Genomic DNA, 15,985 nt, shown 5'->3' with positions numbered 1-15,985 from the left:
GGGAATAGCTGCAATATAGAGGGGAAAATGTGTTGGAGCAATCACACATCCTTGCTTGACTCCAATTCTAATAATGATGGGGTTAGTTTGTCAGCCATAGCTTAGCACAGTTGCTGTCAAGTTGTCATGAAGAAGTCTGATAACGGTAGAAAAAAATTGGCAGGCACCCAAATCTCATCAGGATCTTGCAGAGGAAGACTGATTGAATCAAGGGCCTTAGTCAGATCAGTGAAGACCAGGAAAAGATCTTGGTGTTGTTTGTGGCACTTTTCCCGTCGCTGTCTAACATCATATTGTACCTCTGGGTGGTCTGAAACCCGATTGGGACGTGATTAGAATCTCCTCTGTAAGGAAAGTGACTCTATTTAGGAGGTGGGTGCATTTTAGCTCAGCTGAAAATGAATAAGTCCAGCTGAAGGCTTTCTGATCAGGAGATCATGTGGAGCACTAGCTGGTGACTCAAGACAGCACCTTCAGCTGACTGGCCTTCCCCAGTTCAACTCGCCACCTTGAGCCTCACTTTTCCTCTTTATAAACACAGTTGTGTAACTAGGGGTGGACTACTTGGGCACCAGGTCCAGGTGCTGAGTTAGATGGGGTACAAAAATAGCAGCTACTACCACTGCTATCCTAGCCTCCATGTCACCACCAGCAGCCCAGCTGAGGCTGCTGCCCTGGTATTGGCACTGTTCAGGGTACAGAACTGCCTAGTTATGCCTCTGCATCACAATAACTGTACTGATCTCCTTTGTAAATCATTTGAGGGCTACTGATGAAATGTGGATCTTAGCAAGTGGACATTGCTCTGCGGCCCAGACTTAGGTTATCCATTATTGTTGTATAACATACATCTAAAAAAGAAACCTGGTGCCATATACCTATCACTAGATGCAACTCTTGAGACTTTCTAAGCCTTTAATCTAAGAAGAATGTTCTTTAGAACCCCCCAAAATAACATATCCATTATAATTCCTTTAAATAATGGAATAGGTAATGTACTATGTGCATATATCCACTACACAAAGCACTCTCAGTTATTACTTCATTCCTTTCCATTTAATTTCCCCAGTCTCTACAAGTTCATTCACAGCATGTGGCAATGTAGGTTGTCACCTACATTGTGCTTTTCTGAACAAGTTTGTCTCTAAGGTGATACCCTGCCCTGCCTTATGCCTGACTTATACAAATAGGGATGAGAAATATTTTGATATAAATGTTTCCTGTTGCTAATCTTATTTTGTATGTAGTATACTACCCTCTTGTGCTTGAACATGTTAATTACAATGCAATTTCTGTATTTTTGTAAGGTATAATTTACAGTGCTAATGAACAGAGTCATAACACTGTGCTGTGATCTCAGATTCAAGAAAAGTCCTGTAATTCAGCACAATACAGAGAGGGTGCTTACGTATTTGTTGGTGGGTTGGTTACTGCGAGTATTGATTAAATTCCTGCATTTAAAAAGAATCGTTTTACTATGATTCAACCTAAACTTTGAGATGTTTCAAACTTCTGTCTTGCCTGTAATTCATGTCCCACTGCAGTAAACCTAGGGAGATATGCTTTCTGAAAGCCTGTTTTGAAATAACTGACAGCAGGTTATTGATGAAAGCAGTTGTTTATCTGGTCCCTAACTTCTCCTTTAGCCTCTTGCCATGAATAGCAGGAGAAGCTGGCCATACCTATCCCAAATCAGGGTTCTGGACCAGTAGATCCATTCTGGAAGATAACAACATAAGGTGCCTCTGTTAATAGTATTAAGCAGGACAATGGTAAAGGACTCTGTTGGAAGACAGTTTTCTATAGACCCAAAGGATTTTGGATCACACCTTTTAAGAGTTAACACTGTGCATCTCATTAGTCACAGAAGTGACATTAACTTCATATATTTCACATTGGTCATCCCTAATTATATACTTAGTCTGCTGGCTTTCTTTGGCCGTGTCTACACAAGACACTGACTGTGTAGTTGTTACTGCACAGTCATTTAGTACTTGTATAGCCAAGTACTAAATGATTGTGCAGTAACTGGCATTACTGTGCAGTAATATCCCGGTACAATTGCCTAGTGATGCTTACTGTGCAGTAGCTTGTTACTACTGCAGAGTAGCTTGTTACTGCTGAGCAGTAGCATCGTGGCCTGGTTTGTGCCCAGTGATGCTACTGTGCAGTAGTAACGAGCTACTGCTCAGTGTCTCAGGTAGACATGGCCTTTGTATACTTTCCTCCTGCTAACATCAGGATATCACTGAAAGAGAATTTCTGTCCTCCATGTAGAAATTCCTGGGGGGAATGATATAACTCATGGTATTCAGGAAGACAGACTGGGTGATCACAAAGGTTGGTTCTAGCCCCAGAACAGATGAATCAAAGACACAACTGGCTTGACCTTGATGGCAAGGGAGAAAAGAGTCACTGAACTTTCTGTATTGTAACTGGAGTGCTTCCTTAATCCACTGGCCAAGTGTTATGGGTGTGGAATAACTCCTGTATTAGTCACTGCTTTCAAACCATTGGACCTTATATTCTTATGGATGAAAGAACTGCCATTTACCACAGCTCCATCTTGCCCAGTCTCCAGTGTCACACAGTGGCAAAGACTGGATGCTGAAAGAGAGAGTGAACTGGATCTGCCCTGGGTTTTTTTCCACTGTTCCTCTCTCATTCGCAGCCTCCAGAATTTAAGGTCTGGGAAGTTCTGATTCAATGGCTGTGCCCTGAACTCCCATTGCTCAAAGGCTAGTGGTGCCCCTTTCCTCCAAGAATGTGTCCAACCCCTTTTTTGAATCTGGTTAAACTGTCCGCTTCCACAACATCTGGTGGCAATGAGTTCCACACTTTAAATGCACGTTGTGTTAAAAGGAACTTTCCCATGTTGGTTTTCAACTTACTACCTAGTAGTTTCATTGTCTGACCTCTAGTTCTTGTATTGTGAGAGGTAGTAAATATACAACCCTATTTACTTTCTCTTTGACATTTAGTATTTTGTAAACCCTTATCATGTCTTTCTCAAGCCTATCTTTTTTGAACTACATACACCTAGTCTCTTCAGTCTCTCCTCATATGAAAGCCCCTCCATACCACTAATCATCCTTGCTACCCTTCTCTGGACCTCCTCTAGTTCTTCTGTATCCTTTCTGAGGCCAGAACTGGGCACAATATTCAAGGTGTGGACTTACCATGGATTTATAAAGGGAGATAATAATACTTTCCATTTTGTTTACAATTCCCTTCTATAATAGTCTGTAACATTTTGTTTGCCTTTTTATGGTTGCTGAGCACTAAGGTCATGTTTTTAGTGCACTGTCTACAATGACAACCAGATCTCTTTCCTGTGTGGTAACAGCTAACGTAGAGCCTATCACAAATAGAGCTTGTTCAAAAGCTTTGCAGAAAGAATATTTTTCTGTGAAAAGCAGAATCTACAGTTTGCAAATGTCTGTCTGTCTATCTATCTATCTATGGATCAATAGATCTAGATCTAGATATATCTAGAGCTATATAGATATAGCTATATATCAATATTATTAATATTATATATATTGATCTATATCTAGATAGATAGATAGCAAGAGAGAGAAATTCCAATTTTTCCTCCCATTTCTTGGCTCCTTTATAACTCAGGTAGCCCAACATGCTCCAGTGTCCTCATCTGATGTGCTCATCTGAGGTGGAAATTTAAATTCTGGGAAATTCTGAAGGGTTTTAGCAGGGATGTGAATGGTTAAAAATAAATCCTGAAACCTTGGAGAACCCATTTGCAAATGCTTACAATAGATGTTGAAAAAGAATACAATTTTTTGTTAATATCTTTGGATTACTAAATCCCTCTGCAGTAACTATTCCTAACTGCCCTGGCACCAACCACAAGAAGAGTACTAGGAAGGTTGTCTGGCTCAGTACATTGGCCAGTGCTCCAGCAGATGTTCCTGTTTTTAGACCAGTGAAGACTTAATGACCTGCTTTCTTTCTTTCTTTTCCCTTTTCTCCCCCACTCTTCCACCCACTGGGATCAAATACTATTCTGTTCACTTCATAGCTCGAAAGGGATGGGGAAAAAAACCTCTGCAAACCTGTATAATCCAGGCAGAAGATGAATCACAAAATCATAGAAAATTAGGGTTGGAAGAAACTTCAGGAGGTCACATCAAATCCAACCCTCAGCTCAAAGCAGAACCATCCCCAACTAGATCATCCCAGCCGAGACTTTGCCTACCAGGGTTTTAAAAATCTCTTCTCATGAAGGTATTAACATTATTGCTTTAGATATTCACACCACTCCCACGGGGATGCTAGGCACAAGTAAAATGCCAGAAGAGCACCCAGTGCTGAAATATAGATCATGGCTAAATCCAAGAAGGGACCTCATCTCTGTGATTTCACTTTTTTTTTCTCTGCTATTTGACCCCCTAGCTAGTCCCACCCTTGGTACTTGCACTCAGTACCTGTTAAGCAAGTACTTGGTTACATTCTGCTTAGTCCCACTGAAGACAAATGTGTCTCACGTGCATGGGTAAGGCAACATGTCACAGTGTGTAAAGTTAATTATGGACCTACATCTTGGCAGGATCAGGGCCTTGAAGGGTAAGGTAATGATGACAATTTAATTACTATCCTTGCCTACATGGAGCAGAGCTGACTGGAGACTTGTTCAATGGAATATGAGCCTGTCTGTCTGTCCTCTACCGAATCATTTTTTTCCTAAGCTCCTCACCAAAGCACCTTCTGAGCTTCTTCTATAGCAAACATGAACTCTCTAGTGCACTTCATGGAGCTTCTGGCACTTCTCCTGTTTGGGGGAAAAGCTTTTCTTTGGGATACACTTTTAGTTGTAGACTCTTTTTGGTGAGAGGCTTAATGGGTAGAGAGGTGAGCTCAGTGCTGTATCACCGTTTCCCATGATTCTCTTTTCCTTTGGGGAGCTTAAAAAGTTAATTTATTAACCTGAGCCACCAATTCTGTATCTTTTTCTATGCAGCCTGTAATGGGACCCTTTTTGTCCCTCGTTGCAAAAAAGAAGGGAAAGGAGGGAAGGGTATTTTAAGAGGGATGACTTGGGCAGAAAAACTCTAACCTTACAGGGATATAAGAAGCAAAGAAAGCAGCAAACAGGGTGAGGAGCTCTAGCAGTGGGAGGGAAAGGGGTTTGCTGGAAGGAGTGAGGCTAGATTTGGAGTATAGGGACTTTGAGTAGGCTTGTGAAAGAAGCAGAGATGGAAGAAGTGCAAATAAGATGAAGTAGACCACGAAGAAGGCCAGGCTGTATTTTTGAAGGAGTTCTGGGGGGCTTGAGCTGTTGGGTGTACTTCATCCCTAGGAGTCAGGGGCCTGCACGCCGAAGACAACAAAGCGAGGTAGGTGAGAGCAGGAGAGAGACCTGGATTGAGTGAGGGCTCCCTGGACCTCACCTCATCTTAAAGAGATACTGGTGCTTGCTAATTGACCCAGAGCACATTTGGATGCTTATTTCTCAGCTTGGACCAGGAAATCCACTGACTCTTAATAGCAAGGCTGAGGAGCAAATTTATCCTAATCCACAAGACAGATGTTTATGTACCTTTGTTGCAGGTGGATTTTAAAATGTCTCTACACTCAGCAGTTCCCTTCAGACACTTGCTTCAAAATGCTCTGGCGCATTTAACCAAATGCTCTAAAATCCTCTGCACCTGAAGCACTGAGCTTTTAGAAAATCTGACCTATAGAGGATCTTACTCTGGGAAGCTGTGCTGAGTAAGAGACTGCAAAAGGTGCAGCAGAAACAGGCCAAACTGCATGGGTCATTCTTAGACGGTTTTCACAGGGTTTGGGGTATGCAAGAGATAAAGCTGCCACCCCCTGCTGTCATGGTGCTTGGCAGAGATGGACAGGATGTGGATGCCTTCTGGGTGCAGAAACAGAGAGGGACAATTCAGACATGGGGCCCCTGGCTGGAGTCAGAAGTAGCCAGGCATATAGCTCTAAATTAGGAATCAGTGTGGCAGAATCTGTACAAAAATTACAAAGAACAAACCCCACCAAATTAAACTTTACCTCCAAACTTCAGTCATTTCTTAGCTCTCCCATCACCAAGTGCTCAAGACAATGAAACTATTGAGGTTAGAGCCATGATCACATATTGAAAAACAGCCTGAATGTAGAGGATGGGGCACTGGAAATAATCTATTTCCATGCCAAAGCTAGTGGAAAGTTAACAAAGAGCCTAATTTTCAGGGCAAGCTACTTTCACACTTCCACCACTGTTGTCTGGCTTAACTGGACACTTTTTTCCCCTTTGTTCTTTTTTAGTTTTAATTTGCAAAAGCAGATCGGGCATCCACTGTAGGAAAGAAAGCTTTTGAGATACAAAGCAGCAGCTTCTATTCCCACTATTAGATGTCAAAGTAGTTTAGGGGCATAAGTGTGATTCTGTTTCAACCTGTACATCACATGGCTTGGCAATTATGCACACACTGACTGACCCTGTTTAAGTCCCCCAAAGTCCACGTGTCTTAGTATAAGACACTATCGCCTTAAAAGTGAGTTAAGAAAGCAGCAAGTAGCAGGATCCATTCAGCCTTTTGCATTAACTGATTATCAGGGACTTGAGCAAGGTGGAAAAGAATCACACCTGGGTGCTTCATAAGTAGAACAGAAGGTGATTGAAAGGGGCAAGGGTGTGTGTGTGTGTGTGTGTGTGTGTGTGTGTGTGTGTGCGTGCACGTGCATGTGTTGGATGTGATAGAGTGAGGAACAGACAGACAGAAGTTCACTCAGGAAAACTTCATCCCTATCATGAGTTACATGAGAGATGCTGGAGTGTAACCAGAAGAGGATGCACCTTCAGGGCAGGGCCCTAGCCAGTCCATATAGCCCTGAAGGACTCTGCTGCGTAGTGCTGGTTTCTACCCATGGACTCGTTCTTTATTCAGTGATGCACCATGAACTAAATCTACCTGGGTTGGCTTGCTGGCACTACTGTATTGCTGCAATCTTGAGTTTATGCTGTCTAAAAAAGATCTAGCTTGATTATACTGGCTTCTGTCGGTGAGTCCCCACTGTAAGAGAGCCCCATTCAGCTAGGATGCTAAAACATTGCATGTCTTCAATCCTCCTTCAGCAAAATGGCCTGCAGATGGCTGGAGAGAAAGCCTGCCTGTTTGCTCTCCAGCAGCTCCTGTTTTTGCGGTCAGCAACTCCATAATACCTCTGTATCATGGGTATTTCCCATGTTTCTGAACTCTGCTAGTTGCCACTTGGGGCTAGGAGTATATCTTGCCCCCTCCGCCCAACTACCCCTTTTTGCTACATGCATCATGTTACATGTATATTATGGGGTGTTTTTTTTTTCTCTCTTTCTTTTAGCTTTCCTCAAAGGCACTGAATGTTGGCTGCAGCCAAGGCTGGGGATTTGGACTGGGCTGTACCTCCTAGGCCTTAAAGCTGGACGTTTCTGGCTAAAGGGTCTTGCCCCTCTACTCAGGGCCAGAATAATCACCATAATTGGGGTCAGAAAAGAATTTTATCCCATGGTCACTTTAATACAGACTGTAGGGGTTTTGGCCTTTCTCTGTAGCAGTGAGTATGGCCTGTATCTGGCATATATTGACAACCTTTAACAGAAGTGGGACACTGGCTGCTTTGGTTCCCCTGCTTTACCTGGATTAAAGAGTTGCATCTTCTGTTGTTTCAGGGTTGATAGTAGTTTTACTAAGTTAGACTGTGGATTTGTACAGGATGGCTTGGATAGAAATGATCCTGCCTTAGGCATGAGCTTGGACTAGATGACTTATGGGAGGTCCTGATAGTATCAGGAAAGTCACTTGCCCCTAGTTGCTGCCTCCCTCCTCCTGCATCCCCCCAGGCCCGGTTTCCCATTAGCTCCTTTTCCCACTCTTCGTCTATTCCAGACCCTTTTAATTTTCACTCTCTCCAACTTCCCCCCTGGCTCTATGCAGCTTTTCATTTCCGATAGTGTTTATGAGTCATGGCATACTGATTCCATTATTCAGCCATTAGTAGAAATTTAGAGGGAGGAAATTGTGCTTCATTGTAAATGCTGAATTCACCCCAGCAAAGTTCTTTGCAACTAAATGCCCTTTAGGGAGATTGAAAGGTAAGGCATTAGTCATTTGCACTTTAGCGCCCAAGATTTATTTTTCCAACTGTTTATGAATTATAATTACAGGCTGCCTATACACATGCTCGGGGCTGGGAGGGGGATGTTTTAATTACAGCAGATCCTGGATAGCTACTTTAATTAAAATGGCTCACCATCACATGTATTAAGCCTCTGTACATTTTGAAATGGCCATGGGCTGCTTTATCTAAATCTCATTCAATGAGTTTATATAAAGTGCCTCCCCCCCACGGATATTTTGTAATGTGCAAGGGCTTAATACATCCGAAGCAGCCTCAATTAATCTCATCTGCTCTGATGCATGCTAATTAAAATGTGAATGAACAAGTCTACAGGCACCCACAAGGACTAATTCTAGTAGCTTATCTCTATTAACCCCACTCATTTCCCCAAATAGTATATTCATTCCTGAAACAATATTCAGGTTATTATTTTTCAGTGTGTATATAATGGAGTTGGCTATAATGTCCCTGCACATTCCTTATACAGGACTCTTCAGGAAGAAAGGCTGGAAGGAACAGGATTGGGAACAGGATGAGGAAACACTGACCCAGCAGAGCCTTGAAGAGGTCCACAAGCAAAAGGAGGAGATTCACAAGCAAAATGCAGTATACAGGCACATGAACAAGTTACTGTGAGTCAAGCTAGGGTATGAAATTATATTATGTCACCTTCACTGGGGTAACTGCCTATATGTACTTTCGTACTGTGTAGCAAAGGCAAGAGAATTGGCCCTTCAATTAAATGGAATAAATTGCCATAAACATACTATGGGGTAAGAGTTCAAATATAGCCAATTACTTTGGAATTGCTAACGCACTGTAAATTCATACCCTCGTGGTAACTTCTTAGTGGGCCCAAGCCTATGGTCAGGACTACATTGCAGGGAGGTATGTAAACCAGTTGGGAGGACATGAGCAAAGAGCCTTTCACTCTCAAACTGAGAATATAGCCACATAGCAGGATGTTTATAGATTTCATAGACTCATAGACATTGGGGCTGGAAGGGACCCCAGATGACCATCGAGTCCAGCCCCCTGCCCCAGGAGCAGGAAGTCAGCAGGGATCATAGGATCCCAGCAAGATAAACATCCAAATGTCTCTTGAAGGTGTTGAAAGTAGGTGCTTGAACCACCTCCAGCGGCAGGCTGTTCCAAACTTTGGGGGCCCAGACAGTAAAGAAGTTCTTCTTTATGTCCAGCCTGAAATAGTCTTGCAAGAGTTTGTGACTGTTTGACCTTGTCATCCCTTGGGGTGCTCTGGTGAACAGTTGTTCCCCCAGATGCTGGTGAGCACCCCTGATAAACTTAGAGGCAGCCACCAGATCACCCATGAGCCTGCGCTATTCCAGGCTGAAGAGTCCCATAGCTCTCAGCCTCTCATCATAAGGTCTGTTTTCCTGACCTTAGATCATGCGCATGACTCTCCTCTGGACTCTCTCAAGCTTCTCCACATCCTTTTTGAATTGTGGACCCCAGAACTGGACACAGTACTCCAGCTACTGCCTCACCGAGGCCGAGTACAAAGGGAGAATGATGTCCCGGGATTTTCTTGAGAAGCCAGCGTTTTGCTCACTTTACTAGCTGCAGCATCACACTGAAGGCTCATGTTCAAGGTTTAGACTATACCTGAGTTTGTTCTGAATGAGCCAGCTTGGTTCTGGAAGCAGGTTAGTCACATTAGTACCAAGCTGATACAACTAGGTTACTACTGGGGGCCTGGGAGGACTCATATCTGTACAGGCCACTGCAGTGTTCAGTGTGGATACACCCATATCATTCTGAGACAACACAGGTCTAGCTTAGACTCAGGTCAACTTCGCATGGTCTGAGAGACCCAAAGCAGTTCCAGAGCTCTGTCCCAACAAGATCAAGATCTAGAGGCATGGTTGTAAGAAAACTCTATTAAAATGTTTAACCTGAAAACACAGCAAGTAAATATGGAATGGGAGATAATACGTGCTCCGTTTGTAGACCTATCAGCAGCATTGGACACAGTCAATCGCCGAAACTTGAAAGATCAGAAACAATGGGGCTACTCTAATGACACAAATATATGAAAGTGCAGTGGAGTGCAGACTATGGAGCATCTGCTCATGTGCCAACCCCTTGGTGAGACCTGTACAAAGGAGGACCTCACTGCAGCAACAGAAAGACCCATGACTTATGCACAATTCTGGAAAAAAAAAATCTAGTTTATGACAAGCACATGAGAAGAAGTGATTCATAGCGGAATTTGCACTACAATTACAGCTAATCAAATGTTCTTAAATCTGAAAAGCTGTGGTTACAAATGTTAAAGTAGTTAGAACCTGAACAACTGTTACAAATGCCAAAACTGATTATGCATGTGAAAAAATGACAAACTATAAAGTGGTGTGAATAGTGAGAAAGAAATACAATACCTGAAAAAGAAAGTTATCTCAAAACTTACTAATTTCCCAAATCTTAAAACTAGTAACAGGTGTCCAATCTGATAGGGCAACATCTTGACCATATTTTTTTAGACACTATTATGTCCCAAAAGATACAGGCCAGACCTTCCACTCAGACCAGCCTTTAAAGTGGAAGAACCATCATTTGAGAGTAAGCTGCCCCTTTTCTTAGCTCATTGACCATATAAAGCTGCTTTAATACTAATAGGGCAAGCAGATCTCCTAATTTTACATTTTGTGGTTAAACTAGTTTCAGCCAGCTCAGAACTGGACCTAAGCTGTACTGTACTCACCTTTACCCACATCCTACTATTCTCTTGCCTATTCCTTACCTGTTATCAGTTACTTAAATTCTATTTTCCCTAGCCTGCCTACTCGTCATCGCTCAGCCTATTTTATCCTTATCTGCTCCTCTAAGCATTTGGAGTCTCACTAGTCTACACTCACCTTAGTGAGGAAATATTTGCACAATAATCCCACTTACTTCCATAAACTAGCAAAACCTGGATCAGGCATATTAATAATTCCTTATTTAGATTCCAGTAGCACTTGAGGATTTCAACTGAGATCAAACATGTGCATGCACACCCCTGTAAGAGAGAGAGTTTTGCTCCTTTTGAAATCTAAGGGCATCTTCACATGTGCTTAGGGTGGGGGCAGGGAACCACTTTAATTAAAACACCCACAGCATCTCATATATTCAGTGTCCCATACTTCAAAATGGTGGTGGGGCACTTTAACTACAGCTCGTTCAACTGCAGCCCCCACCACCATTTTGAAACACAGGGACTCTGAATGCATGCGATGCCAAGTCTGCTAGAGTGTTCCAATTAGGATGCTCCAGAAGACTCAATTAATCAATCAGGCAGACTCGATTAATCAAGTCTGCTCCAACGCATACTAGTTAGAAGGCATCGGAGCAGGTGTCTGGCCCTAAAGCACTAAGATTGATACAGGTTTGGATGGAAAACAGAGACGTGTTTCCGCATTGCCGTTCAGAGGTTGGAAGCAGAGGGCAAACGCAGAGGGATCTCCTGTTTCCCAGGCCACTGGGCTGCTCTGCCTTCACTTTGGCTTCTTGGGTTGGACTGATCACCTTCATGGTTGTAGTTGCACTTGATTCCAAGCCCAGAGAAGGTGGTGAGTTTCATCATTGACTTCATCCAGGTTAGGCTCAACCCCTTATTTTTATGTATTACATCCTGGCTGTTCATAGCCCCAAACACAGCAGCAGAGAGTCTAAAATATGACTGGGGAGAAGTATTTGATATAATTTGGGTTTTAAAATTATTATTTGGTACCCCCAGAAGTACTGGTAGGTGCTTCATACCTTGCCAATGTTCATACTCATGGAAGTAAACAACACAAGGAAGGAGAAGTGGAGCTTCTGGCAAATAAAATAACCTCAGCCCCTCTCTAAAAGGAGATGGAGAAAGTGATTTTTTTGTCCCTAATTTCCTGGAAATCTTACTTTCTTCCCCTCTCCCTTCCCCAAATGACAGCTGTTGTCCTTGGGATGCAACATGGCAGCTCATAAAGCTGCCAGGAGCAGGAAGACTGATGTTCTCTGCCTGAGAAACAGTTGGGTTTTTTTCTGGAGGCTGTTGTTAAAGCTTTTAAATCCCCCTGCTTCTTAAGCCAGGTCAGTGCCATAGGATTATTTGTATTACAGTAGCACCTAGAGCAGGGGTAGGCAACCCCCAGCATGGGTACCAGAGTGTGGCACGCAAAGGCATTTTGCTTGGCTCATGTGCCTCGGTGTGGATGGCTGGGGCTGTGCTTCCATAGCAAGAACTGGGCCACTCATGGCTCCCCCACTGTCTGCCCCTGGCATACCAACCTCTTAAAAGTTGAGGCTGTAGGTGTTTTTGACATCGCCCAAAAACGTTGCTGTCCCCTGACCTAGAGGCTGCCAGAAGTGCATGGGAATGAGTGCGCTTTGGTGGATCAGCACTGTTGGCTCCTGAAGTCGGAAGTGAAGACAAGGCCTGTGGGTTTGAATTGATGTCCATGGAAGCCTCTGGGTACCTAAATCTAAAAATAAATCTGTGTTTCTTTATCCTGCAGATCAGATATTTTTTCATATATGATTACATTAGCTACATGGGTTCAAAGTCCTTTCACAGATCATCACAACAGTAGAACTTGGCATAAAAACCACAAACTGATTGATACACATAGGTGAAGAGCACCTATATATTTTAATTGATGGGTTTTATAAACATGTGTTCAGCTCTTATCAAAATCAAATCCTACTGGGTAGATCTTTAGCCTTCAGCTAAACCAAGATTGTTTACACCAACTGGGAGTTTGTCACACTGATTATAATTCAGTGCCACAACTGTAGAAAAGGACTATTTCATACTAATTATTTCCATTGAGCAGCAGAGGTGAAAAAAAATAAAAGTCCTGTCAACTTCCCCATAGGCTTATAAGAACAGTTAGTCTATGAAGGTGCATATCTACCTGCTAAGTAGATATTTACCTTACAGAAAGGGTGCGGACAAATTGGATAGAGTCCATCAGAGGGCAACGAAAATGGTTGGGGGGCTGGGACACATGACTTAAGAGACTGAGGGATCTGGGCTTATTTAGTCTAGAGAAGAGAAGACAGAAGGGATTTAAAGCAGCCTTTGACTACCTGAAGGGGGGTTCCAAAGAGGATGGAGCCAGACTTTTCTCAATGGTGACAGATGACAGAACAAGGAGCAATGGGCTCAAGTTGCAGCAAGAGAAGTATAGGTCAGATATTAGGAAAAAAACTCTCACTAAGAGGGTAGTAAAACACTGGAACAGGTTACCCAGATAGATTGCGGAATCTCTACCTGTGGAGGTTTTAAAAACCTGGCTAAACAAAGCCCTGGCTGGTATGATAGTTAGGGATGGTCCTGTGTTGAGCAGGGGGTTGCACTAGATGACCTCCTGAGGTCCCTTTCAACCCTTCTTTCCCTTGATTCTACATACTGACAGGCAAAAAGCCTGAGGCAAAATTCAACTACACAATCTAAATTGCGTATGTTGAACCGATAACAAACTGAACACATGTTCAATTTTCACTTGACAAGGCAGGTGAAGGGCTGCACTGGCCCAGGCCAGAAGGCAGGTAGTGCTCCTCCTGGCCTACAGTAGAACCCCGACTTACGCATATATTGCGTTCCTGAGAAACTTCGCTTATCGCAAATTCAGGCAACTCAAGGTGAATTTTCCCGTAGGAAATAATAGAAAAGTGAGGGGTTGCGTTCCTTGGACCTCACATTTATGATACCACAGGCACCAAATACAACCTTTTTCAACCAATACTTTATTTATTATGTTACAAAAACATATTGTAAACATATTTATTCATTTACATTATAAGTAAAAGAATAAAAGAATACAAAATGGATATGCAACAATCTTAAATCTATCCATCAATGGGGAACCGAGTCTTCATTCAGATTGAACACATCAAAATATTGCAGTGATATCTCTCCCCCAGCAGTGGCTGGCTCTCTCCCAGAAGTGGAGGGCTGAGAGTCGATTGATTGAGTCGAGATAGTGCTGTCCTGCTTCCTGAAGAACTTGTCCAAGGAAGACTGCACCGAGCAGAGTCACTTCTCCCTGTAAAGCTCCACATAGTAGGCATTGGCTTCCTTCATCAGCCTGGCAACCTTAGCACTTCTTTCACAGTTGGAGTCATTTTCATCAAAGAAGGCTAGGAAACCATCCAGAAGTTTGAATGCATCAGCCATGCCTTTCATCATGAGAACCCGGGGGGAGGGCCTTTCATTTTCTTCCATGGGCTCTTCCTCTTCATGGCCACTCCCTATCCAGCTCAAGATCCTCATTTGAGAGTTCTTCCCTATGGGAATTGAGCAGCTCAGCCATGTTTTCCTCCTCAACCTGCTCAAAGCCCACACTCTTAGCCATCTTGATGATCTCATGCTTTGCAACACTAATAAATCCATCAGCAGCAAAGCGTCAGAAATCATTTACAACAGTAGGCCAGATATTTTTCCAGACACCATTAAGGCACTGCTGCGTAACATCATTTCAGGCATCTTCGATGATGACTATGGCCATCTTGATGTTAAATGCCTTCCAAAATTATTTTGGCTCTGTCTCATTGATAAGCTTCTTCAAGGTCCTCTGTCAGTAATAGCTCTTGAAAGCTCGAATAACACCCTGACCCATGGGTTGGATGAGCGACGTTGTGTTTGGTGGCAAAAACAGCACCTTAATGTTCTTGCAGAGGTTGCCAAGGCTTGGGGGGTGTCCTGGAGCATTATCAAGAAACAGTGACATTTTGAAAGGCAGATTTTGCCTGTCACAATAAGCCCTCAATTCCAAATGCAGCAGACTGGAAAAATAATCGTCAAACAATGATCCAGTAACCCACCCTTTCCAGTTGGCTCTCCAATAAACAGGCAGGTGTCCCTTTGCATAACCCTTAAGCTCCTGAGGGTTTTCAGCATGGTAAACCGTCAACAGTTTGAGCCTGAAGTCACCAGCAGCAGTGTACAGTGATCCTTCGCGGCCTTGAAACCTGGGGCAGTTCTCCCCTCGACTGAGATAATCGTGCAACTTGTTTCCAGAAGAGTCTGGTTTCGTCCAAGTTGAAAACTTGCTTCAGATCACAGCTTTCTTCCTCAATGGCAGCCTGTAGGACTGAAGGAAATTTATCTGCAGCACTTTTATCAGCAGCTGCTGCTTCGCCCGCCAGTTTGAGATTATGAAATCCATGGTGTGCTTTAAATCTATCAAACCATCTGGCACTTGCATTAAATGGCTTGGCTTCAGGATCATCACACTTCAACACTTCATAAATGCTGTGTGCCTTTGCATGAATCACCTGGGTCAAAAGCGGCATGTGTTCTTGATTCTGGTGCTCAATCCACGTTGTCAACTCGGGTTCCATTTTCTGCATGATGGCCAACCTTGTCAATGAAACATAGGCCATAGATAAACATGTAGCACTCTTACTGGACTCCTTAATTTTCTCCACATTGTCCCTAATTGTACAGCGAATTGATTCACTGACCCCTGTAGCACACCTAATTTCCTTTGTCTTCTCACCTCTTTCGTATCTCTTCACAACTTCAAGTTTTTCTCCCAAAGTTATAGCTTTTCTTTTCCTTGTAGAGGTGGAAGTACTTGTAGAATCAGTACTCGAAGCATTCATCTTGAACACAATGGTGGCACTGAGGCTGAATCCTGAATCCAGAATCCTGCTTGGGAACCCAAGCTGCGTGTAACTCCATTTGACTCAGTCTGTGCATCTCACGTATATCTGTGAATGATGTGCATCTTGGGGTGTATTTTTCTGCTTAGGTGCTAATATTAATTTGCATAGATGTGAGACTCGGGTAAGTCGAATACACATAAGATGGGGTTCTACTGTACTAGCCATAACCACAGCCCAGCCCAGTCAAACTGGGCTTATCATATTGTAGCAG

The 15,985-nt window shown here is 43.1% G+C and overlaps 1 protein-coding gene across 1 annotated transcript; it reads right to left on the bottom strand.

Annotated features, from left to right (window-relative positions):
• Positions 1–15,033: 15,033 nt before the first annotated feature.
• On the bottom strand, positions 15,034–15,711 carry LOC149869803 (putative CENPB DNA-binding domain-containing protein 1). The gene has a single exon (XM_090034475.1). The coding sequence runs from the start codon at positions 15,709–15,711 to the stop codon at positions 15,034–15,036; it is 678 nt and encodes a 225-aa protein (XP_089890601.1).
• Between the last annotated feature and the right edge of the window lie 274 nt (positions 15,712–15,985).

This window comes from Crocodylus siamensis, chromosome 2, assembly GCF_052110815.1.
Source record: "Crocodylus siamensis isolate JL-2025a chromosome 2, ASM5211081v1, whole genome shotgun sequence".
In the NCBI taxonomy this organism is placed as follows: domain Eukaryota; kingdom Metazoa; phylum Chordata; order Crocodylia; family Crocodylidae; genus Crocodylus; species Crocodylus siamensis.
Note: the sequence above shows the minus strand (reverse complement) of the source record. Positions and strands in the feature narration are given on the sequence as shown.

Excerpts from the sequence above, each read along its gene's own strand:
- LOC149869803 (XM_090034475.1), bottom strand. The coding sequence starts at position 15,711 with ATGAATGCTTCGAGTACTGATTCTACAAGTACTTCCACCTCTACAAGG.